Source organism: Acartia tonsa, chromosome 14, assembly GCF_053477335.1.
Source record: "Acartia tonsa isolate MP-2025a chromosome 14, ASM5347733v1, whole genome shotgun sequence".
NCBI classification, from domain to species: Eukaryota; Metazoa; Arthropoda; class Copepoda; order Calanoida; family Acartiidae; genus Acartia; species Acartia tonsa.
The window spans coordinates 39,806,943-39,833,901 of record NC_137273.1 but is presented as its reverse complement, the minus strand read 5'-3'; the positions used below and the strand labels follow the sequence as shown (position 1 = coordinate 39,833,901).

The following is a 26,959-nucleotide window of genomic DNA, read 5'->3' as shown; positions in this document are numbered from 1 at the left end:
CTGTAACAAAAATATAAAGAAAGTTATGAGGGGAGGGTGTAGAATCCCCTTTAACTTCCCTCAAAGCCACTAGAGGCCTTTAGGAGGGCGTAATCGCTAGGGCAATGACCATAATAAAAATGAAATATTTATAAAAACTTTTTCTCTTTTTATGGAAAAATTTGTCATAACATAAATTGCGTCACAATAAGAGAAAATCAAAACAGAGATGTCAAATTTTTTATTTGTAATTTTTTTAAAAGGTTTAATATAATAATAGAATATAAATCTTATATTTCTTATAATGAAAAATAACTTTTGTTAATATTTATAAATATAATTTTATTTTAATTGCACAATTTTAAGAATTCAAATGTAAAAAAAAGTAAGTTACATAACAATTTGACAACCACGGGCCTATCTCTGCCATTTTAGCTTCAACTAGCGCTGCCCCAAGAACGGCAGCGCGATCAAAACAGCTTCCAACCGCCGTTTTACCGAACGACCGCCGAAAACCGCGGCGCCAACCAACCGCCAGCCGAAGGATTCAACTTGCGGTGCCCCAAAAACGCCGCAAAAAGAGCATTTACTGCTCTTTTCAACCACCCCAAGTGTTCAAAAAACCTCAAGCGAATAATCCAAAGGACATATCAAAAGTCCTTGGTTTTTCTTCTTTGTACACATCAATCATGGCTCAGTAAATATGTCTCCCTTTGTCTGCAAGTCTACAACAACCTCTCCCTGCGGAGTTAGGCAGCTGCGTAAACGCAGCCCCGCCACTAGCGGGCGCGGCTGTGCTTTGGCCCTAGTACAGGCGCCCTCAGTCGACGACAAATCCAGCAGAACCTTTCCCAGCCGCGGAAAGTTTGCTGGTGAATTGGTGATCAACTCTGGCTTCAAACTCGCCACCTTCGGGTACTCAGACATTTTTTCTAGACAACATGGCACAACGTTCTCAGTCTCAGGTGCGCTATATTATATTGTGGAAAGGAGAACCATTTTGGTCCAGTGCAGTGGTTAGTGAAATTATTAGTTACAGACATACGTACAAATATCCTGTCACTTTTTTTCAGGGAAGGTGCTAGGGGACATTGGGCTTTTAATTACACTTAGTCCTCAAAAGTTTTATAAATAACAATTTCTTTTTAGTTCTAAACAACTTTGGGGACTATTATTTATTTTTGATTGGTGGGTGCATTAGGTTGAGTGTCCAAACGTTTCGTGTATGATTGTCCTTGCTTAGGTACCCAAGGACAATTTAACATTTTATTACTATATTATGTACCTAATGTCTATCTGCAAAAGATCATGGATGCTAATTAGCGAAATAACCGATTTGGTTCTCCTTAAACATAAATCTTTTTCATGTCCAGAGAAGGGTTTAAAACTATTTTGATACTAGCGGCTTCGCCCCTAGCCTCTAGGGGCTTTGCCCCATGAGGTAGTTTTTAAAAAAATATAAAAAAATTTCTGCTGCTCCGAACCATACTCTTCCCCCCTAATTTTTTTTTTGAGGGGGGGGAAATTTCATTTTTGGGAGGGGGGGGGGGTTGTCCCACCCCCCAAGAAAATAGCTTAAAACCACCAAAGGACCAATAGGTATATATCTTGAAGAGTAGAATCCGATCGGTTCAGTAGTTACCGAGATCTTAAGGGACAGACGGACGGACGGACAGACATCAAGCTACTTTGTATTATAGATTGCCTGGGCATTGCCACACACTGCCGAAAGAAATCCTCATCTCCCCCTTTCCATTATGTTTTAGTAGCAAAGCTACTTTATAATTCACAATGTCCGTCCGTCCGTTTTTCCGTAATTTATGAATTGGGGGAAACGTGATTTTCTCGGCTCCTATTCAAGATAGACAGCTGAAATTTTTAGTGAAGATTCCCACTATATATGCCCATCTTAAATATACATTGTTTTGTCCGTCTGTTTGTTATTTGGGGTGCTAGATCGATTTCTAGATCTTTACGTTTTCGTGATTTTCTCAACTCCTTTTCAAGATAAAGGGCTGAAATTTTCAGGGATTAATTAATTTTATATTCTACATATCTTTTATTAATATTTTATTAATTGGGGTGCTAGATCGATTATTAGATTTTTAAAGTTTTTTATGGTTTTCTCAATTCCTATTCAGGATTGACGGTTGAAATTATCAGGGATTGAGTATGCTCTTGTTCTACATATTTCCATCAAGTTTCATTACGATTTGTCTATTAATTGCGGTGCTAGATCGATTCCTAGATTTTTAAGTTTTCATGATTATAAGGTTGCGTGATTTTAAAGGTGTGATGATTTCCCTATTTTACCAATATTAATATTAATTATATGACACTGCTTTATAGTATTATTTTCCTGATATACAATCATAATTTTTGAGCTTCGCTACTTATGGATGTTGTCATCCTTGTTTTAATTCAAATGGTAAATTATATACTTACTTACCTTTCATTAATGGTTAAAAATTACAAGACACGCATTTTTAATTTTATTTGTTTTTAGGCACGCACCCTGCCTGCCCAGGAGACTAAGAATAAAGCCACAGGTATTGTATATAAAGCAAGTATTAATAAAAATAGGAATTTTTAATACAATAAAGTATGCAGTAGGTGTACAATTCATAAAACAATAATGCAATAGGCTCTAAATTATCAAGCCAATCATAAAATAATCTAAATAAAAAATTATTAAGGTGGGGGGAATGTTTCAATTTATTTAACCCAACCTAAACCTCAAGGGAATTAAACTGAATTTCGAATTACAGCACTGAAATAAGGAAATTATTATATTTCAATAATATGTTCATGCTTTTCAGATGTCGTTAATAATTCCAAGTCTAGCAAGCCGTCTCCATCAGACAATGGGGGCGGCGGCAACAACGCCGCTAGCTTCGGCGGCGGTAAACGGCGGGACTTCAACAACAAGAACAAGTCGTCTCGCCAACAACGTGGAGGAGGAGATTATGGCGGGGGATCCTCTTCATATGGGGGAAACTCGTACGGAGGTCAAAACCGTGGATATCAGGGTGGGGGAGGAGGGGGTCGTCAACGTGGGGGGGAGTATAAAGGCGGCCGAAATGCGGCGGCGGTTTCGTCGCAGCAAGCCAACCGTTTTCCCGGCGCGGTGACGGAGGCAGATGAGATTGAAATTGGATCGGTGTTCAAGTCTGGAAGCAAGAAACAGGTTTGTTTACATTAGAGTAGCATTGCAACTCTCAAGCTAGTTTTCAGTTTGATTAAAATTAGTGTGCTATATATGATATAAAGGAGATCAATCTTTAAGAAATCGCCGATCGAGTTCTCCTTTTTGTGGAAGCTTCACATATGCTCCAGGATTCGATTGGTTTGGGCTATTTTAGATTTAAGCCTCGGTTAGTCATTAATTAGGGTTTGAAGCAACTTTCTATTTTCACCCCTTGACGCTAGGGGCGCAGCCTTAAATCATTATCTTGTCTTAACCTCAATATTTTAATATCTACTGAATAGATCTCAGGATAGTTTTAGGCTATTTTTATAAAGTTCGCTTTATCAACAGAGCCATTAGATGCTAGGGGCGTAGCCTCTAGTGTCAAATACATGAATGTAACTCCTTTTTACTTTACTGATATTGTACGATATGTAAGTTAATCTTTGTATCTTTTGTAACTGAAAGATTCTCTTTGAATCTAAAGATTCTATACTTTATTTTCATTGTTTGAATCTCATTTAATCCCAAGCTTTTTATTGTTTTTTTTTAACGCATATACTTGCATATTCAATTGTCTTCTTATTTTATTTTTCAGTTCACAATGTTATCTATCATTCATTAACGATGTATCTATTTTTTCAGAATTTTAATCATTTACTGAACTTCAAGTCGTATGAGTCTGAGCGTCGTGGTGAGCGCGGCGGCAGAAATGATCGTGGTCATCATGGAGGTCATGATTGGAGGGGACCACGGAATGGCAAGTGGCAAGGTTAGTAAATATCTCAAGGATGACAACATCCATAAAAGCGAAGCTCCAAAATGGTAGGACGAGCATTAACACTTGTAGAGTGTCTGAACTGAATAAGCAGAATATATGTACATTTTTAAATTCAAACAAAATTGTAAGTAAATTAGAAAAGAACGGGTTCATGGAGGTCATGATAGAAGGGGACCCCGTTATGGCAAGTGGCAAGGTTAGTGAATGTAACAAGGACGACAACATCTATAAAAGCGAAGCTCCAAAATGGTAGGAGGAGCATTAACACTTGTAGATTATCAGAACTGTATAAGCAAAATATACATACATGTTTAAAATCTTAACAAGAATGGCAAACTTAATTTACGCCAAACTTATATAAAAGTAACATGGTCTGTGTCTGTCTGTCTAAACCGATAGGTTCGAAACAACTACTAGGTAATAAAGGCAAATTGTTTTCACGCATTCCGCTACAAAAAAAAGAATATATGCTTTCTCGTTATTTTTATAGTCCCACTAAAACAGCTTTTTTTTCATAAAAAAAGACTTTAAATCAGATTATCTCCATTTTTGCAGCATGAACAATTTTTATTCATGTTTTATTTATTGGAGTTTTTTTATGTAAAGATAAATAAAATTTCGATTTTTATGTTAGTATAAGTTAAAATGTTTTTATGGTTACCTACCTACCCATGTACATTATAAGAGGGACGTAACTGAAGACTTTTTGATGCAGGGGGGGGGGGTTTTTCTCCGGAACCACTTGATGAACCGTGCAGATTTTTTGGACTTAAGCTTTTATGGGTATGAACATCTCATGGTTTCGAAGTCACCCCCCTACCCCCACCCCCTAACCCCCCGGGGCTCAAAAACCCCCTAAAAATGAACCTAACCTTAATTTTCTCAAAAACTATTTGACCAATAGATATGATTTCTTAGAATTAAGCTTTCATGCTAATCAACTATCTATTAGATTAGAAGTCACCCCCCCGCTACCAACCCCTAGCCCTCCGGGGCTCAAAAAAACCCTGAAAATGAACCTAACCTTAATTATCTCAGAAACTATTTGACCAATAGATATGATTTCTTAGAATTAAGCTTTCATACTAATAAACTATCTTTTAGATTAGAAGTCACCCCCCTGCTGCCAACCCCTAGCCCTCCGGGGCTCCAAAAAACTCTGGAAATGAACCTAACCTTAATTATCTCAGAAACTATTTGACCAATAGATATGATTTCTTAGAATTAAGCTTTCATGCTAATAAACTATCTTTTAGATTAGAAGTCACCCCCCTGCTGCCAACCCCAAGCCCTCCGGGGCTCAAAAAAACCCTGGAAATGAACCTAACCTTAATTATCTCAGAAACCATTTGAGCAATAGAGAAGGTTTCTTAAACTTAAGTTTTTATGCATATAACTTGAATTATAGTTTCGAAGTTACCCCCCTGCTGCCAACCCCTAGCCCTCCGGGGCTCAAAAAAACCCTGGAAATGAACCTAACCTTAATTATCTCAGAAACCATTTGAGCAATAGAGATGATTTCTTAAACTTAAGTTTTTATGCATATAACTTGACTTATAGTTTCGAAGTTACCCTCCTGCCTCCAACCCCTAGCCCTCCGGAGCTCAAATTAACCCTAAAAATTAATCTAACCTTAATTTTCTCAAAAACTATTTGACCAATAGATATGATTTCTTAGAATTAAGCTTTCATGCTAATAAATTATGTTTTAGATTAGAAGTCACCCCCCTGCTGCCAAACCTTAGCCCTCCGGGGCTCAAAAAAAACCTTGAAATGAACCTAACCTTAATTTTCTCAAAAACTATTTGACCAATAGATATGATTTCTTAGAATTAAGCTTTCATGCTAATAAATTATGTTTTAGATTAGAAGTCACCTCCCTGCTGCCAACCCCTAGCCCTCCGGGGCTCAAAAAACCCTGGAAATGAACCTAACCTTAATTATCTCAGAAACCATTTGAGCAATAGAGAAGGTTTCTTAAACTTAAGTTTTTATGCATATAACTTGAATTATAGTTTCGAAGTTACCCTCCTGCCTCCAACCCCTAGCCCTCCGGGGCTTAAATTAACCCTAAAAATGAACCTATCCTTAATTTTCTCAGAAACCATTTGATCTTTTATGGTTTAGAAGTCACCCCCCTGCCCCAATCCCCTAGCCCCCCGGGGCTCAAAAAACTACTTTTCTAGGAGAAGAAGGATGTCAATCAATTTTGTGAGAGTTGGGACTCAATACTTTGTTTATTGAAAAATCTTACAAAGCAAAGCTTTTATTTAATTAGATATGGTCTGTGAGGGTTAGCTTTTTTCCCCGTTCATTTTGACATGTTATAAATGTCCTATTGATTTTAAACTTTGCATGATGTTTTCTATAGCATTTAGGTACGTCAGTCACAAACGGATAGCTTTTTTAGTTAATTTAGGCATGTTAGAATTGTCCTATCAATTTCAAACTTTCCATGGTGATACCTTTAGTAGTTAGGTACGATTTAGAAAGCGTAGCAACTCTATAATCATTACAAGAATGTCCGTACATCCATTTTAAACATGTTGATTTTTTACTTTTTTAACAAAAAAAATTTTTGTGATCTAATCATCCGATTGATCTGATTTTTGGTATGTTTATTCCAAGGACAACAACAAAGTATAATGTTTCAAGCGAAGCAACTCTATAATCAAGTCATAAAAATGTAAGTATGTCCATAAACATTATCCTGTATCAAGCAGTTTTTCAACAAAATTACACTTACAATTTTGCTTCAACTCTTATACATTTATATTTTGATTATTCAGTTCTGACACTATATAAGTGTTAATGTCCGTTTGTCCTACAGTTTTAGTGCTTCGCTTTTATGGATGTTGTCATCCTTGTTTTTTTAACATTGATTGATTTTCTATCTATATTTCACATCTAAAACATAATTTATTAGCATGAAAGCTTAATTCTAAGAAATCATATTTATTGGTCAAATAGTTTTTGAGAAAATTAAGGTTAGGTTCATTTTTAGGGTTAATTTGAGCCCCGGAGGGCTAGGGGTTGGAGGCAGGAGGGTAACTTCGAAACTATAATTCAAGTTATATGCATAAAAACTTAAGTTTAAGAAACCTTCTCTATTGCTCAAATGGTTTCTGAGATAATTAAGGTTAGGTTCATTTTCAGGGTTTTATTGAGCCCCGGAGGGCTAGGGGTTGGCAGCAGGGGGATGACTTCTAATCTTAAAGATAGTTTATTAGCATGAAAGCTTAATTCCAAGAAATCATATCTATTGGTCAAATAGTTTCTGAGATAATTAAGGTTAGGTTCATTTCCAGGGTTTTTTGGAGCCCCGGAGGGCTAGGGGTTGGCAGCAGGGGGGTGACTTCTAATCTAAAAGATAGTTTATTAGTATGAAAGCTTAGTTCTAAGAAATCATATCTATTGGTCAAATAGTTTCTGAGATAATTAAGGTTAGGTTTATTTTCAGGGTTTTTTTGAGCCCCGGAGGGCTAGGGGTTGGTAGCGGGGGGGTGACTTCAAATCTAAAAGATAGTTGATTAGCATGAAAGCTTAATTCTAAGAAATCATATCTATTGGTCAAATAGTTTTTGAGAAAATTAAGGTTAGGTTCATTTTTAGGGGGGTTTTGAGCCCCGGGGGGCTAGGGGGTGGGGGTAGGGGGGTGACTTCGAAACCATGAGATGTTCATACCCATAAAAGCTTAAGTCCAAAAAATCTGCACGGTTCATCAATTGGTTCCGGAGAAACCCCCCCCCCCCCCCCTGCATCAAAAAGTCTTCAGTTACGTCCCCCTTTTAACAAAAAATTCGGAGAAAGGAGATATTGGTCTGTATTACATTGGTACCCAAAGTTTTATAACCACGTTCTCTTATTTGTTGTCTCAAAAACTTTAGGTACCTTTAACTTTAATTATATTTTGATTGGTTGGTTCAAAACTAGAAGTGTCCACTCTAAACATATCAACCAAAATTAATATGTTTAGGCAAGTCTCGCCAGGCGCCGGTGGTAACTTATACCCGTGAGCAGTATCTAGCTGCAAACTGTCAGTTTCTCGTCAAGGCGTCCGGGGATTATGCTGTTCAGGTGAGCTTTCATCTATCTTTTATAAAAGCGCAGCTTCTCTATTATTAGCACAAATGTTCGCAATATAATAAACAGAAGAATAAATGTTCTAGATCTAAATTTTCAGAGCGGGCCAATTGGAAAACAGCTGAGTTTAATTGCAATTTTTAAAAAAAGCAGTTCATTCGTATAAATAGTTGAATTTCTTATAATAAAGCTAGCTTTCGATAAGTTAGCGTCCCAAAATTTCTCTGCTATTAAATCTGAATTAATCCTATGTTAACATAAAAAAATCATTGGCTAGATTTCCTCTTTTTAGATAGATTTTTGTGTCTTCGTTTATCTAGGGTAAAAAATCGATTGCAAAATATAAAAATGTACTAATATAAAATAAGATTATGCTCTTTTTTTTTTTTTTGTAGGTAGTCGATCCTGACATCCCCGTTGCCTGGGAGAACATAGAGGAGGTGAAACTGTTCACCCCTGGTTCCGACCCTCTTAACTGTCCTATCTGTCTATTTCCACCAAGGAAAATATTTTATTTCATTCTCCAGAATGGCTTCGACGGAACCGTTTAATATCCACTGGATTAGAACCGGTTCTGAGATATAAATTATTGTATTATTACGTATTACAGTCAATTAAAATAATAGATTTAACAAATCTGAAAGTAAACTTATAAGTTTTCATTTTACTATCCGAGGAAAACATTTTATCAAGGATGACAACATCCATCAAGCGACGATCTTAAAAAAACATGGATGACATCATTTAAAATTAGCAATGCACTATACATGTAAAAAAATAAAAGATTTTTTTTTGGGGGGGGGGGGTGGTAGAGAGTAATTTTTTATGGTGAATTTCTCTTAGGAGGTTGGTGGTATACTCCTCCAAAATTGTTATAAACCTTCCCAGGAACTATGAAATTCTTCATGTAAAGGATAACTATATGATATCGATTCAGCTGTTACCAAGATACTTCGGTATAGTTAGACAAACAGACATCCTGTTACAATTATATAAGGACTATATCTCATCCCTTAAAAGGTACCCAACCAACGTGAAATAAAATATTTGTGTCTCTAGACCTGGAAAGATAGGAAGGTGTGGGCATGTCTTCTGTTGGCCCTGTATTCTACATTATTTAGGTACATAATATGGTTAGGGAGGGAGGGGACATTGGACTGTATATTATACTGGTACCCAGAGCTTTATAGATAAAATAGGAAGGTGGGGGCATGTCTTCTGTTGGCCCTGTATTCTACATTATTTAGGTAAATAATATTATAGGTAGGGAGGGGACATTAGTCTTTTTATTATACTGGTACCCAAAGTTTTTTGTTTGCTTATAAACTTTGGGTACTTGATTGGTTGGTTCAAAAACTAGCAGTGTTCAAACTTTTTAACAAATAATTTTAATCTACAAAAGTTGTAATTTTGTCTATCAGCATTGGGTAGGTACTTACATTATTTTTCGTGATATCTCCTTGATTTAGAACTGTAATAATTAATATAAGGGGGGGGGGGAAGTTTGTACAGTTATAGGAAATGAAAATTCAGTATCAAATTTTGGCCTGGCCGTTTGGGCTTGTTTTTATAGTTATCAACCTAATTCTTTTTGTAAACTCTCTTATATGATTGGATTTACCTGTAAAACTTTGAAAATTGAATTTTGGGACTTTCCTTCTAGGGGCTAGTGGGGCTAAAGACACCCCCCCCCCCCAAACACTAAAATTTTAAGTTATGAGCTTATTTTTAAAGATATCGAGCTGATTTTTTAAATGGAAGCTTTTATTGCATAAATGAGTTGATAAGCCATCCCATATTTCATTTTTGGACTTTACCTCTAGGGGCTTGTAAGCTCAAAACTTATAAATTTTGTATTTGGGGGGGGGGGTTGTTTTACCCCAAAAGCCCCTAGAAGTAAAGTGCAAAAATGTAATAAAAGGTTCCATTTAAAAAATCAGCTTGATATCTTTGAAAATAAGCTCCTAAGTTAAAATTTTAGTGTTTGGGGGGGTCTTTTGCCCCACTAGCCCCTAGAGGGAAAGTCCAAAAATTCAATTTTCAAAATTTTACAGGTAGATCCATTCATATAAGAGAGCTTACAAAAAGAATTAGGTTGATAACTATAAAACCAAGCCCAAACGGCCAGGGCAAAATTTGATACTGAATTTTCATTTCCTATAACTTCCCCCCCCCCCCCCTTAGTCCTGCGTTTTGTGAGATCTTACACTACCGACAGACAAACAGACAACCTGTTACTTTCATACAAGAATTAGGAGTAGGTAAAATAAGGAGAACCATATTGGTCCAGCGGTTAGCAAGATCTCAAACAACAGACACAGACAAACATCCTGTAACTTTTATGTAAGAATAATTTTTAATTCAGCTCTGTCTGATGATTCCTACAGAAAATGTCCCATCTGCGAAGACAAGATTTTTAAACAAGATTTAAAGAGTGTCAGATTGATTTCTCAGGTATAATTGAGTAGTCCCCAAAGTTTTATGACAATGTTTTCATATTCGTTGGCTTAAAAACTTTGGGGACTTTTATTTGGGGACAAGGTTTTTAAGCAAGATTTAAAGAGTGTTAGATTGAATTTATTTCTCAGGTGTATTTCTTATTAAAAAGAACTATAGACAAAAAAAAAATTTTTTTAAAGAAGGCGTATCAACTTTTTTGCTTTTTATTTAACCCATTAGTGCCGAACCGGGCACTAAAACCCGGTTCCGAAAAATGGAAAAAAAACCGGTTTCCGGCTTCATAATTGCATCATTCTCAGAATGAATCACCCTTCTACTACCCTGACTTTCATTTCCCCCTGGAGCAGGCAGTTTAGCTTACTTCCGTTTGCTGGTATAGCTCAACAAAATTTGAAAATCATGAAAATTCAAAATACCCCTTCTAACTTTTTTGTTTTTATAGTAAAGTCGCTGATTTTTTTTGTGAAATCTAATGTTTATTGACAAGTACATCTATTTGTGAATTCGTTTTATTCAAATTATAATTTTTTATATGATTTTTTTATCGTTTTTTTACGCCCTATTATGACCCGGTTCGGCTTGGCCATAAATACCCGAAAATTTTAAAACCCGGCTCGGTTTCGGTTTTTATTACCCGGTTTTAACTTTTCAACCAATAAAATAACAGTTTACGTCATTAGTAAGGGTTTGAGCCACCCTAATAACCCTAGTAATCTCTATAGGTGTCACCCAATAGTTTTATGCTCGTTTTCTGATATGTAACACCCAAATTTTATATGTTCTTTTTTTGTAGTGTGTGTCTTTTAAAACTTCGAGCAACGGGTTTTTTTACCCGAAAACGGCGGCACCTATAGCCGAAACACTAAATTTGAAATAAATCGCTTCGTATTATACTTGTAGCTCTTTAGATTACATGAGGTTGTGTAGTTTTCAATTACGGATCGTATCAAAGTTCTAAAAAGTGTTCATCTCACTTTTGGCGTTCAAAAATTACATTTTTCGATTTTTGGTCAAAATAACCGGGTTTATACAGGTCAACCGGGTTTTAAAACTGGGGGAAAGCACCAAAAACGGGTGTTAATGCCTGGTTGGTATTTATGGCCAAGCCGAACCGGGTTTTTTTTGCAACTTTCCTGTGCACGCCACTAGAGCAAAACAAAAAAATACGAATTCCGTTTTGACCATTATAAAGCTTCCCTGAAACTTACAGCTCGATCGGCCCATAAAAGTGGCGCTCGGCACTAATGGGTAAAGATAGCTAGCCGGTTCTTTCAGTAAGTAGTAGATATAAAATTTTTTATAGAATTCAGATATGCAATCGTTTTTTTTGTAGACCTCTTATTTTTAAAGTAATTTAAGTTTTTAAAAAAAAAATTAAGTCGGTTTTAAGGTACTAAAACGCAACAAAATAAAAGAAGAAAATTGCCAGTATGAACAAAAAAAGTAAGATCTTTAATTTGACACCTTACTTTTAAAATTCTGTTAAGTATTTATTGAAAAAATCTATTTTGTTAACCTCGGATTAATCAAAACTTTGAAATTAAAAATATCCTCTCACAGGCATAAAAAGTATGTGTTCATATATACTTTTAGAATGAGAAAAATAATACGAATTCATTCTAAGCAAAATTGAAAAACTTTTATAAAACTAAAATAAAAAATATAAGTTTAGTTTAAGAATCATAATTTTCGGCTTTAAAGGGTTAGCTTGAATAAAACCTGAACAAAACCTAAACAAAAGACAATGCAATGTAGCAGATATTTTTTAAACACTAGAAACAATAATGTATTTTTAACTGCATTGTTTTGAAGTTTATAAACAGACTGATGCATATTTGTTCATAATTTTTCATTCTTTTCATGTTCTATAATATCACTATATTTATTGTAGTATCTATTGTATATATTGTATGAACGTTCTCCTTTTTTTTGGCAATTCTATTGGTTAACTTTATAGGTTAAGCTTCGCGATTCGTCAATTTTCGCGATTTGTGATTGGCTAGTTTAGTAGTTACAATTCTTAAAATAAACTTTTTATTTTTTTATTTTTTATTACAATTTTTGAAAACTTTTTCAATTTTGCTTAGAATGGATTCGTAATATTTTTCTGATTCTAAAGGTATATATGAACCCATGTTTTTTATGTCTGTTTGAGAAAATATTTAGGTCTAAAGTTTTTATTAAACCGAGGTTAAAAAAGTAGATTTTTTCAATAATTACTTAACAGAATTTTAAAAGTAAGGTGTCAAATTAAAGATCTTACTGTTTTTGTTCATACTGGCCATTTTTTTCTTTTATTTTGTTGCGTTTTATTACCTTAAAACCGACTTAATTATTTTTTTTTTAAACTTAAATTACTTAAAAAATAAGAGGTCTACAAAAAAAACCGATTGCATATCTGAATTCTATGAAAAATTTTACATCTACTACTTACTGAAAGAACCGGCTAGCTATCTTAAATAAAAAGCAAAAAAGTTGATACACCTTCTTTGACATAAATTTTTATCGTCTTACTACTGATTTTTACTTATAACACATAATTTTTACGGATTCTACCAGAAACCCTCCCCTATCTTTATCGGCCATTGTCTTATCCCTTTGGATCCTTGACAGGGATAGGGTATTGGGTGTTGAATTAGTCTCAGTCCGCAATTTCGATGCTCATTGTCTTTATGTCTAAATTTTTCAAGATTTTCTAAATATTTATTTTTTATGTATGATCTCTAAACATCTGATCTTTAACTCACTTAATCTCATTGTCCACCAATGATTTTTTGTGCTTCGCTACTAATGAATGTTTTTTTTTGTCTAGGAGACGTACAGCACAGGCAGCACTATTGAGCTGCGCCTCATGAAACGTGAACGTAACAGCCTGTTTGCTGTGCCAGTGGCACACGCAGGCTTGGAACATGTTCCCAGTGTCGAGGATTCTTTTCTGGATAGATCTTTATCTAAACTAGTCAAGGTATAAAATTCCAAGCAACCGTATATATTTTTTCCTTTCCTATATAAAAGTAATAGGATGTCTCATTGTTTGTTTGTTGGGGTTAGGGGGCTAAGGATCTCGCTAACTTATCTATCTACATCTAGATAGGGAAAGACATCAAGGGGGGGGGGGGAGTTCTGACACATTTGCGTAAACCTGAAATCTTTATCTTATCTTTGGACTGAGAGGATAGGTTATTAAAGATAAAACCATTCCTATATGATGAATTTTCCCAAGTTTTTAAGATTTTTAGGATAGGCCTCCAGGTCCTGGAGCTCCAGGCCTCCAGGTGGTCTCTGTACAGGTAAAAGTTAAAAATCAAATTTTTTTTAAGGAGTTAGAGGTCCACTTATAAAACAAAATATGCATCTTTTTAAATGTTATTCACGTATTTGAAGAAAAAACAGACATATTTTGTTTTATAAGCTGACATCTAACTCTAAAAAGAAATTCGATTTTTAATTTTTACCTGTACAGAAACGGCCTGGAGCTCCGGAACCTGGAGAGGCCTATCCAAAAAATCTTAAAACTTGGGAAAATTGATCATATAAGAATGATTTTATCTTTAATAACCTACCCTCTCAGTCCAAAGATAAAGCCTATATACCAGGTTTACGCAAATGTGTCAGAACTCCCCCCCCCCCCCCCCCCCCCCTTAGATGCCATATTTGCTGAAGGTTATCTATAATAGGCAACGCCACAGCAAGTAATGGAGTTGGTTCTTGATAGAGAGACACATCAACTAGACGCCATCTTTGCTGAAGAAAAAAGACTATCTATATATCAGGCAACGCCTCAGCAAGTAATGGAGTTAGTTCTTGATAGAGAGAGACATCAACTAGACGTTATTTTTGCTGAAGAAAAGGACTATCTATCTATTAATATATACTATCTATCTATATCTTAGGCAACGCCTAACTTGACAGAGAGAGACATCAACTAGACGCCATCTTTGCTGTAGAAAAGGACTATCTATCTTTCTTTATCTATTATCTATCTATTTATATCACAGGCAACGCCTCAGCAAGTAATGGAGTTAGTTCTTGACAGAGAGACATCAATTAGACGCCATCTTTGCTGAAGAAAAAGACTAACTAGCTATCTACTAATCATTTATCTATCTATATATTAGGCAACGCCTCAGCAAGTAATGGAGTTAGTTCTTGACAGAGAGAGACATCAACTAGACACCATCTTTGCTGTAGAAAAATACTATCTATCTATCTCTATCTTAGGCAACGCCACAGCAAGTAATGGAGTTAGTTCTTGATAGAGAAAGGCACCAACTAGACGCCATCTTTGCTGTAGAAAAAGACACTCCAGAGTCCATTTTTATCACTGAGGCAATCAAGTTGTTAGAGGGCAAAGTTGAAAGGTAATAAAGAAAATTTTTGTCTGTCCAATGTAACACTTTTTTTCCAAGGCGAAAATTGAACTTACATAGGCAAAAAAAGCCAGTTTGTTTTAGCCCGGGTTCAAAACTTTACTTGATTTTTCAATATGGATGAGAACCGGTTCTAATCCTGCGGATATTAATCGGATTCGAAACCATACTGGATAATTGTAGATGTTTAAGCAGGGGTGTATATTCTGCACAAGATTTATTTTTTTCCCCGGCTACAAAATTCCCACCCCCCCCCCCCCAGTTTTTTCTCACCAAGTAGGGGGGGAAAATGGAAAAATATTTAAAGAACTCTATATTTTATTTATTTTATCCCTCCTACCACACATTTTTTTTAGTTTTTTCAGCAAGGAGGGGGGGGGGGAATGGAAAAAATGTTTTCAGTTTTCTTATTTTTTTCCCTCCAACCACATTTTTTTTTCACTCCCCCCTGAGCCGGGTCAATTTTTATAAATATACACCCCTTTGTTTAAGGGTTTGAATGTCTACACGTAAGGACATAAATCTTTAAATTAAAAAAGGCATCAGTTTTATTGAAAACTAATCTTGTATTTTTTGTTTCAGCTGTATCTTGGAATCTGTTGCCTTGGCTAGCCATCAAGAACTAAATTCTCTGTCAGAGATACCACAAATAGAACCAAAACAGAATTTGGATGATCAGGAATGAAAATATAATGAATACTAGCGACTTCGTCCCTAGAGGCCTCTAGGGGCACTTATAATTAGGAAATCTAAAAGAAGAAAAACATAATATTTCTAAGGTTGCCTTTATTGTTTTATATCCTCAGGGAGGCTTGGGACATTGAACTGTTAATTTACACTGGTCCCCAAAGTTTTTTAACCCTGTTGTATTATTCGTTGGCTTAAATATTTGGTTCCTTTTATTAAATTTTGATTGGTTGCTTCCAAATTAGCAGTGTTCATTCAAGATCTAATTTTAATCTACAGGAGTTATTTTGTTTCTATTAATTATTTTTTAAAAACTATTTTGGGAGAGGGTATCTCCAACCTTCCAAGAGAAATTGCCCTCTAAAATAAATTACCAACTCTCCTCCCAAAAAATAACAATTCTCCTTTTTAAAAACTGAAATTGAGGGGTCCCAGGCCACCCACGCCCCATTGCCTCAAGTGTCCCTAGAGGCCTCTAGGGGTGTAGCCGCTATTTTATTATATTTGCTCACTTGAATCAGGCCACGGAGATAAAGATAATGACAAACAGCATGAAGGTTATGGATCCATTTGCTGATGATTTTGATAACAAAGGAATTTATATTGTTAATATTGTTTTTATCCTTGTATAAAAGTAACAGGATGTCTATGTGTTTGTATGAGATGATTTAAGGGGAGGGGACATTAGTCTTTTAACTACATTTCTGGCCAAAGTTTTATATAAGTTAGTTTGTTAGATCAAAAACTTTGGGTACTAGGGGAGTATATTCTGCACATTTGACCTTGCGAAAGGGGGGGGGGGTAATAAAAAAAATATGTTAAAAGGGGGAAAAAAGATCTCTGAACACATTTCTTTCCCATCCTTGGGGGGGAACTAGAAAAATTTGTGAAATATGTAGAAAAACGAATAAAATAAGGAGTACCTACTGGAATTTTTTTTCTATTTTTTCTCCTTTTTATGTGAAAAAAAAAATCTTTTTTTTTGGGGGGGGGGAATGAAAAATGAATCTTGTGCAGAAGTTCCACTAGATGTTAGGGGGGAAAGGCACTAGTAAAGAAAAGGCTTAGTACTAAACTTGAATATATTGCTCAAAATTATCAAATAAATGCGCTAAAACTAGATGAAAAGCCAACAACAGAAGAAATATTCAGCCCGGTCAGTGATGTTTCAACTATGTCCAGTGAATGCGCTGCAAGTCCAGGTATTTTATACCAACCAATCATAATTCTTATAAGATTTCTACAACTAGGGTTAAGGTACCCAAAGTTTTATAACCAAGAACTTTGTGTACTCGTATTAATTGTGATTTTTAGTTCAAAACTTTTCAACAAATAATCTTTATCTTCTGATAGGAGAATGTTTTTTTTATCACATTGCGGATATTCATCAATTTATCGCACATTGTCTTATCCCTTAAGATGCCTGCGTGTTTCAGGAACCGAGGAGTCTTTGACAAGCCCCGAAGAGGAGGAGGGGTTTGCACGACCAAGGCATGTCAGCAGTGGTAGCAGCATTGGCAGTGAACATGAAGGTATGTAAGGCTTCGAAACCAATTTATATCCATAGATTAGAACCGGTTTAAAGTCGTACTGGAAGATCCAGGGGTGTATATTCTGCACAAGATTTGTTTTCTTTCCCCGGCTGCAAATTTTTTTATTTTTTTCCCTCCCCCCTAGTTTTTTCTCACCAAGGAGGGGGGAAAATGGAAAAATGTTTTCAGTTTTCTTAATTTTTACATTTTTTTTCCCTCCAACCACATATTTTTTATTTCCCCCCCCCCCCCCTGAGCCGGGGATCCCATGTAGAATATACACCCCTGGGAAGATCATGTAATTTATCATATTATATCCAGCTTTATACTAATATACAGGGTGACCACTGTGTACTATATGTACTTTATGTACTATATAGTCAAAATTTTGTACTATATGGTACTATATGACAAACTAGGTACTATATGTACTATATAAGTTAAAATTTTAGTACTATATGAAATTTTTTTAATATTATTTTAAAACTTATTACCAATCAAAGTATTATAAAAATTTTTGTAATATTACAATGTACTTTCGTCTTTCAGCTCTAATACATACTAATATAGAGAGTAGTGATTTGGGTATGTAAAGTAAAATTATAAGCTTTGAAATATCCAATGACTCTTAAAATCACCTTGATCATATATTTTTTTGCTTCAATGATTTTTATTATTTCTTTTAAGATATAAAACTCTTTTTGTTCTTCATATTTTTATGATTGCTGAAGCGGCTGAATACATAGAAATTTTTAATTAGTGCTTTTCCTGTATATTGCTAGATGACCAAGTTAGGTTAAGTAAAGAATGCCCTGCTGGGTTAGGGTAGGACCTTGGAGGTGTATGTATAGTAGACCGGCTCAAAATGCAAAAAAAATTGGCGCACCATTTTAACCCATTTCTTTTATGATATAATGAAAATTGACACCAAAACAAGTGTTCTGGTAGCTTTTTTCAGCAATATGTCAATTTGATTTTCATAAAAAAAAAAGAATTTTTGTTATGGCTTTATACACCTTCCTGAATTTGCTTTGAATGTTCAGATCATATCCGCACACCATTTTAAGCGGCCTACTAAGGCCTACAAATAATCTGGAATAGCCAAGATCCAATTATGCACAGGGAAAGCTTCACTGAAGAAAAAACGCGTAAAATAGGTCTTTTTCGCGCATTTCTCAGCACTGCGAGATAATTATGCATTATTGATTTATGGCTATTCCAGATTATTTGTAGGCCTTCTTATGCCGCTTAAAACAGTGTGCGGGCATGATCTGTATGTTCAGCCGTTTGGCAGCTAGCAGCCTTTAAAATTTATTTGAAATATTACAAGTGTCAAGTGAAAATATAAGGGAAATTTTTTATAAAAAAAAGTTTATCTCAGATAATTGAAAATGGTCTAATTTGGCGAGAAAAGGCAAAAAAAATTCGGCGGTTCCAACTCCGTTTCTTCACAGTTCCATATTGTACCTCTTTAAATCAACTGTCATGCCAAATCTTATAGCTAAAACTCTTTATTTAGTTGAGTTCCTTTGACTTTTAGTTTTGGTTTCAAAAAGTGTCACTTCCGCCCCCTCCCTTTTTAATTAAAGGTGGGCCATCTAAAGTTACTTGGATACTAATAAAAAAAAACCTGTTTCTAGCTTTGTTATTGTATTTGGTATTCAATAAAAATTATTGCTTATTTTATTAATTTCTAAGTAACTATACATTGGTTTAAAGCAAGGATTGTATTAAAAGTCAGCTTAACTGTTGTGAAAAATAGAGAACTATGTCAAAAGTTTAGTGTTAGCTATAGAAGGAAAAAAAGACAAGTAACCGCACATTTATATAGTCCGGAAATTTTTCTCCAATCTTGGACATACTTTCATAATCTGATGTGAAATTTTCTCGTTCACAGTCCCTTTAATTACGCAATAAATGTCCATTTTTAGGACTTATTTGAAAAAAAGTCTTCTAGTGTTCGGTTCTTCCACCAATTAAAAAAATTGTTTAATGCTCCTTCATCATTTCACAAAAACCTTATTATTTAATTTAAAAAGTCCTCAGTTTTAGGGAAAACTATTTTTGTTTAAAATTACTAGGAATATCCCATTTTTTGGGTGAAATTTCTTTTTTTTTTGGGGGGGGGGGTTGTTAGGGGGATTTCCTATCCCCTTTATTTGTTTTTTTTCTCTGCGGCTTCACCCCACACTGTGCTTAAAACCACCACATGAACAGTACACATATTCTCTGAAGAGTAGAGCTCCATTGGTTCAGCAATTACTTTTTACTTACAAGAAAAAATTTAGTGGGGGATATCATTTTCTTTTTTTTTGAGGAGGTTAGGATTTACCAACCCCACAAAAATTGCTTAAAACCACTTTATGACCAGTATGTATATTCCCTGGAGAGTAGTGCCCATTCAGTTCAGCAGTTACCAAATTCTTAATCTTTAGACGGACAGACATCAAGCTTCTTTGAATTATAGGCTAGCAGCTAAGTACCTAGATTCTAGGACATCCCAGGACATAATTCTGAAAATTAAATAGCCCAAAACCTACATACGACCTCAGTGAAGCTTACCTAAAATTGCTAACCCAATTGTTCAGTAGTTAATGAGATCTTAAGCTTCAGACATAAAACCCTTACTACTTTATTTAATAAGATATATAGGTACTATTTTTTATTATTTGGTACTATATGGTATTACTACATAATTAGTTAAAATTTTGGTACTATATGGTACTATATTAGTTTAAATTTTGTGTACTATATGGTACTATATGAAAATTTTTATGTACTATAAATGTACTATATATTTGTAAATTTTGAGTGGTCACTCTGAATATAAAATGTTATCATATTTTTAAAGCCTTTAAAATCCCGGGGACAACAAACCTGGTTTTAATCTTTATAATTGAACATTTTTATATCCGCGGAAAGCTGTTTATAATAATAATACAAAAGTTGGATTTTTACTGGGGTTGCGAAAACCCAACTAATGCATTTATGCTCATCCCCATACCGCGAATGGTAATTTATCGTCCATTGTCTTATCTTATTTCTTTAAATCCTTGGTTAATAAAGGGGGGGGGGGGGGTTAAATGCAACCATCTCGTAATCAATGATTAAATGGCACTTAGAATTTGAATTTCGATCTGAAATATTTCATGAGTAATCCTTGGAAGGTCTATTTTCCCGAAATCGAACAAAAGCTAAGTAGGAAAAGTAACGGCTGGCGGCTCAGCCGGTTAGCCGTTTTTTGCCTATTTTCAGGGCAAATTCATCATTAATTACGTAGGAATCAACTTTTTAAAACATATTTTTGGTTTAATTCATGTTAAATGATAGCAATAACCATTTTTTATATTTCTAGTACCAACCAGTGATGGCATAATAAAAACCACTTGGTTTAAACCAAAAAAAAAAAAAAACTTAAAAAACCAAAAAAACCAAGGTGGGGATGGTTTTTTAAAAATATTTATACAAAGGCCTATCTTTCCAGTTATATCTTTTCATAACGTAAACAATACAGTAAATAACTGTCAAAAACCTAAATTACCGTATCAGCCAGGGTAGTCAAATCGGGCGGGCGGTTTTGGGCTGCCCTTTTTCGGGTCCTTTTGGGCAGAATTGAGCACCTCCCGTTTGGGGGGTGAGAAAAAGGGAGAGGGGGTTAAAAAGAAGGGGGGCAGGGCTATAATTTGGATATTATTAAAAAAAACCAAAAAAAACGGTTTAAACCAAAAAAAACAAACTGGTTTGTTCTTTTTTTTTTTTTAAAAAACCTGGGTTTTTCCCATCTCCGGTACCAACAGCTACCGGTTAGAACCGTTTGATAAGGTTTTTGAGCCACAAATTGTATTATGTGGAGATAGGTTTCGTGACTAATTTGCTTTAAAGATATCCAAAAAATGGCAAAACGGCTGAGCCACCAGCCGTTAGCCTTTACTTTTCCAACTTTTTGTTCGATTTAGGGAAAATAGACCTACCAAGGATTATTCATGCAAAATTTCAGATCGAAATTCGAATTCTAAGTGCCATTTAATCATTGATTACGAGATGGTTGCATTAAATCCCCCCCCCCCCCCATCCCCCCTTATTCTTTTGTCTCACCAACAAAGTTTATCAACCTATACATATTTTTAAGGTGAAGGATACGGTGAAACAACCGTAACAGCCGATGATTTGGACATTTCCAACGTACAGAACGTACAGTCTGGTGGACAACTCTCAGCTGATAATCAAACAGCTGACAACAGGCCCAACAAGGCTATGAACAACTCGAAAGATGTTTTTTATTTCTATCAGGTAATACTAGTTGCTTCGCCCCTAGCCTTCAGGCGAGAAGGGGTCTTTAAAATTGCTTAAAACCACCACAAGATATTTATAAAGTTTTTCTTAGTTTAACCAATGTAGACCTGTATTTTCCGTACTTTTTTGCTTAGACAACAAAACCTTACTACTTTATATTAAGACTAGGGACACTCTAGGCAGTTTTTATGTGGTGGTAAGGAGGGTTGAGTTTACCCCCCCCCCCCCCTCCCCACACACACACACACACACATACCAATTTAATTTTAGTTTCAATTTAGATGCGGTAGTCATTTTTTTCTAGAGACGCTTTCTCTTGAAAGGTTTGTGGTAACCTCCCGAGTCCCTAAAATAGTTTTAAGCTTTCCCAGAGTCTATGAGAAACTACTTTTGTTTACCGGTTAGCAATATCCATCGGAATTTGTCAAGATATACATCCCTTTCTGCACGATTCTTGTCTTATCCCTTAAGATCCATGTTTGTATTATCATTTTTTTAGGAGGTAAATGGGCAGCGTATCTTCATGCACGCCCTGAACATCAACATGCTGGTGCATGAGTACGGCACACTCGAGGAATGGATATAATACATTGATTGATTGATTGATTGATTAGCCATAGTTTATACGTGGATATTATGAAAATTGTCTCGTCAATTTAGGTTGCTAATATGAATCTTATTTATTGGTCAGTTCTTTCATTCATTAGAGCATGAAAACCTGGTGTAACACAGATAGAGAGAGGGGGGAAAGGGCTGTTTATTACACTAGTCTCCAAAGTTTTATGATAATGTTTATTGTTTTCTTATTCGTTAGCTTAACAAATTTGGGGACTTGCAGAATTTTGATTGGTTGATTGATTAAGTGTAGGTAGTGTTCAAACGTTTCATTCAACCACTAATTTAAATCTACAGAAGGAATAATTTTGTCTATTATCATTTGGGAGGTACATTAATTTATCGGTTATTGTCTTATCCCTTTAGATCCCTCAGGGTGTAACATCCAAGCAATAATATATCCATTAATAAAGGCGTGCCCTCCAACAATCACAGCTAAAATATTGGAGATGGATTCTAGCACCATGTCAGACGATTTGCGTCAGAGGTAAATACGTTGGGGGTGTAAATTATACTGGTACACAGTGCAGCAAATGTACGTTTTTTTTGACATTTTATCTAAGTTTACTAAAACCTTTATAAATCAATCAATTCTTGATGTAAATAGTTACTTAATATCAATTTAGAATCGGTATTGAAGTGAGAAAAGAATACAGTCTTTCTTTTTTAGTTATTAAATCTCTTAAGATGATTTTTTACCGTCAAAACTGAACCTCAAAATATTCGAATTTTTTCTCAAATGTCTTATTCTTAAAACATATTTTTATTAAGTACTTTATTCATCAACTAGCTTCTGAGCCCCTAGCATCTAGGGGCTCTATATTCAAAGGGATATGGAAGGGCAAAAAATAGCCTAAAACCACCTCAGGACCGTTAAGAAGTTTCACTGTAAAGGAGAACCATATCAGTTCAGTGGTTAGTGAGATTCTTCGCTACAGACTGAAAAAAAGCTTACTGCTTTATATAATTAGATGGATGTAGGTTTCTAATTAGCAGCGTAACTTCTCTAGTAGTTTGATTTGTCCTTGCAAACATTGGTTACTTTAAGATTTTTATGAAATTCAACAATACTTTCTTTGTTGACGGACTTGAAAATTCTCGTTTTAAAAGGTATATCTTAAATTCAGTGCTTTTCCTGTGATTTAGAAGATATAGAAACAAAATCTTATTCGGTGGACCATTAAAAAATATTAATATATAAAACGGTGGTGTGACCGCTGTTCATTGCCGTTTTGCGCCTCCTCAAATTTTTTTACATTTCTTGCTGAATTAGACAATTTAGAATCATTTGAGACCATGTTGTTTTTTTTTTAAATGTCTGTAATACAACTTATATAAAAGAAATAAATATTTTTTAAATTTTTTTTATTTAATATATGTATTGCCATAAATGATTTTCAACATAAAAAGCAATAGAAGATAAACTTGCATGGAAAAAAATTGCTTGTATGATGTGACGTCAAAAACTTTAATTTCGTTAATTTTATGATATTTTTGGTTTAGGTGGCCTACTTTGAAGGGCTGGTACTCAGTCAATTTTAATAATTTAAATGAAATTTCAACTCCTAGCTTCATCAATATACTCATATTATACAAATATTATGTTTAAAGCTAAAGATTTAAAAGTTCGAAAATTTGAAATGTCCAACTTTGCTGCATTGTGTGGTACCCAAAGTTTTAAAACCACGTTATATTATACGTTGGCCCAAAAACTTTGGGCATTTTTTTTATTTTCATTGGTTGATTTTAATAGTTTTAATTGGAATACCAACCTTACTACTTTATGTTTAGTCTTTACAAAATATCAAGACTTGAAAGAAAATTGATTTCCACACTCATTGGGAGGGAGGAAACATTGGACTGTAAATTATTCTTTACCTAAAGTTTGATAAACAATAAACATGTTTTCTCATTGGTTAGCTGAAAATCCAGGGACAGTGGGACATCGGAATGTAAATTACACTTGTACCATAAGTTAAAGTTGTATAACCACGTTATCTCATTCCATGGCCTAAAAACCAGATTGTCCACGAAATGCATTTAGATTAAAAAAATGTGGTTTAAATAATTTTGCTGTTTTTTCAATATGATCTTTATCATATGATCTTTAACAGTTAAAATATTTTAGATTGAGGTATCTACGACATCTGCCCTTATCCTGCAGTTTTGAGGTCGCTGAACTAGACCTTAACGGCATGCTGTCAAGAAAAACTATTGCGCAGTTCAAGGTATGGTTATATTGTTCGCGGATATGTAAATAAAAGAAAATATAACTCATTATCTGTTTTCTTATTCCTTAAGATCCCTGATTAGATAAAACATAATTTAAATATAAGAATTTTTTTGTGCGCCTCGCATATCTCTCTTGCTCCAACACCCCTCTTGCTAAAACCTGTGCACCCCTTGCCTCATTTTAGCATCATTTCAGGAACAGCTAAGTGAGCGGCGAAGGCGGCGTCAGAGGAAGATGACCGCCGAACAGCGGCGGGAGAAAAAGATTCGGCTGGAGGAGATGCGGCTAATGAACAGGTTCCCGTCTCCGATGGCCAGGATTGAGTCGGAGTTTCATTATCCCAGGTATAGTACCTACACTTTTATTTTGCAGGGGTGTATATTTTCTCAGGGGCTGCCATTCAGACAAATAATTCCATTTGAAATTGCCGAAAATTAAATATTTTGTTGGCGCAGAGTCGGCGTAAAACTTGTTTTTATGTAGCTGAAGGGAAGTGGATAAGATGGGGGGGGGGGGGAAATAAGGGAATAGGGTTGTAGGGGAAATTTTGTTTGTCTTAATCACATTCCCTAGTCTCTGATATTTTCTAACCTAGATGACTTTTCCCCGTCCTTTCTTTTTCAATTTATATAGTATAATAGAATATTGGATATTATCAACTTCTCTTCCTTTCTTGAGTACTTAATTAAAATACTCATTTTTTATTTTTTTAGAATGGATGATGAGCCTATCTTTAATAATTCTGATCCGGACCTCCAATCTTCTGCTGCACATTTAGATCAGGTAACTTTTATTGTGGTGGTGTTAAATTATTAAGTGTTTTTTGGCCGGACACCGGATATCCGGATGATTTCCTTGCCGGATATCCGGCCTAACCCTAGTGTTTTCACACAAAAGTGCCTGTTGTGTAACGTGTTACTGTGTACTGATAAATCCCCTTCCCTTATTTTAAAATAAATTGAAAATAAAAGGGGAGAGTGACCTAACCCCTGAGAGTCTATAGTGAATAACCATGCGGGGGTAAACAATATAACCTAATTTGACCTTAAGCAATGGACAAACGAGTCTTCTTAAAAAAAAACCTTATTAATGCATGTGAAATTTTAAAACACATGAAGGATCTTAACATCTAATTAAGATATATTTTGTCAGGTGCCGACTGTTGAACCAAGCAGCAGCAGCAATGGGCCGCTAAACTTTGCCAGCATTGCCAGGAAGGCGAAGCCGCCACAGCAGAAAGTTCAACAACAGCAACCACAAACTGTTGTTGCTGTGGGTGGTGGTGGTGGGGGCATGATTCGCCTGGGTGGTGTCCTTCCCAGGGCAAGGATGGTGCACCCAGATTCTGACAGCGAACCAGAGCCTGAAGGTAAACCTAAACAGAGAGAGGGGACAATGGGATGTTTGTTACACTAGTCCACAAAGTTTTATAATGTCATTTTCTTATTTGTTGGTTTTGCAGCTTTGGGGACTTTTTTTAAATTTTGATTGGTTGGTTAATTAAGTTGAGTGTTTAAATGTTTCAACCACTAATTTTCAATGAAGAGAAGGGGTAATTTTGTTTATCATTATTTATCGGCCATTGTCTTATCCCTTTAGATCCCTGAAACCTAAAAGGGATAAGACAATGGACGATAATTTATGTTTTTACTTATCCATTGCTGATAAAACTCGTACAATTTATTTAGGTGAAATTAACATAAATATTTTCAGGATATGTGCCACCTCCCAAAGCCTCGACTCTTGGCGCTTCTCTTGCACAGGTGCGTAAAAATTAGAAAGGAGCGTAGCTACTCTATAATAATTTTCCACAAATAAGACTCCGACCGTCCATCCGGTCATTCGTCTATTGTTTGGAATTGATTGTTTTTATTTTCTTAATCTAGGATTATTTGTCAACAATTTGGCATGCTGGTTATATCAAGTGAAGGAGGGAGTGGACATTGGACATTTTATTACACTGGTACCCAAAGTTTTATACAACTATGTTATCTAATTCTTTGTCTCAAATTCTTTGGGTACTAATCTGAATTTTGATTAGTTTGTTACCAACTAAGCATTGTTCTAACTTTTCAAATTATAATTTTGTATTTTAAGGCACTGGCACAAGTTGGACAGGCTGGAGGTAATCAGACGGCCGCCGGAGGCGGAAAGAAAAAGGAAATTAGTTTTGACCATAAATTCTTATTACTTTTTTAAAACATCAAGAATGCAATAAGGGAGAGGTAGTTTGCGGTTAAAATCAGTAAAAATGTGTGTTTTAAGGCTTAAAAATAGTAGTAGAACGATAATATTCATTAAATGTGTATTTTTTTACTGAAAAGAACTACACATAGAAACCATTTTTTTTTTTAAATTAACATAAATTTATGTCGTTCTAGTACTGTTTTTAACTTAAAAAGTTAAAACACACAACCTTTACGGATTTTACCCGCAACCTACCTTTCCCTTTATTGTAATTCTAAAAGGTAATCTTTAATTTTTCATACATAAATTAATTTAATTTGGAACTTAAATTCATAATAAGTTGATAGTTTTTCGTTGGTTTACTACTTTGGTTCAGGGGTTGGGCAATGGCTTAGGGGAAAAACAAGGGGGGGGGGGTAAGATATCTAAGCTCAAACAAAATTTTTCCCGTTAATTTAACAACTTACTTACAAAAAATGTCAAAACTAATTTTGAATGAAAACAGGGACGTCGTTCCAGAGGTATTCCAGTTCAGCTTTAGAGAGAAAAATA

At 35.0% G+C, this 26,959-nt stretch overlaps 1 protein-coding gene across 2 annotated transcripts; it reads left to right on the top strand.

The window, feature by feature from the left end:
* The first annotated feature begins 286 nt into the window (after window positions 1–286).
* On the top strand, window positions 287–26,949 carry LOC145305861 (E3 ubiquitin-protein ligase RNF10). Of its 2 annotated transcripts, none has more exons than XM_080147689.1 (24): window positions 287–944; window positions 2,486–2,528; window positions 2,799–3,166; window positions 3,812–3,938; window positions 7,924–8,024; window positions 8,426–8,532; window positions 9,090–9,151; window positions 10,396–10,484; window positions 13,303–13,455; window positions 14,712–14,851; window positions 15,443–15,540; window positions 16,070–16,141; window positions 16,690–16,749; window positions 16,984–17,079; window positions 21,209–21,369; window positions 21,872–21,947; window positions 22,402–22,474; window positions 24,116–24,215; window positions 24,416–24,564; window positions 24,934–25,003; window positions 25,373–25,589; window positions 25,934–25,983; window positions 26,318–26,381; window positions 26,914–26,949. In XM_080147689.1, exons 1-24 carry the CDS (start codon window positions 921–923, stop codon window positions 26,946–26,948), a joined length of 2,535 nt encoding a protein of 844 aa, XP_080003815.1. In that variant the 5' UTR covers window positions 287–920; the 3' UTR covers window position 26,949. The 2 variants fall into 2 exon arrangements, with proteins under 2 accessions (XP_080003815.1, XP_080003814.1); XM_080147688.1 differs by having other exon boundaries at window positions 16,669–16,749.
* The last annotated feature ends 10 nt before the right edge of the window (window positions 26,950–26,959 follow it).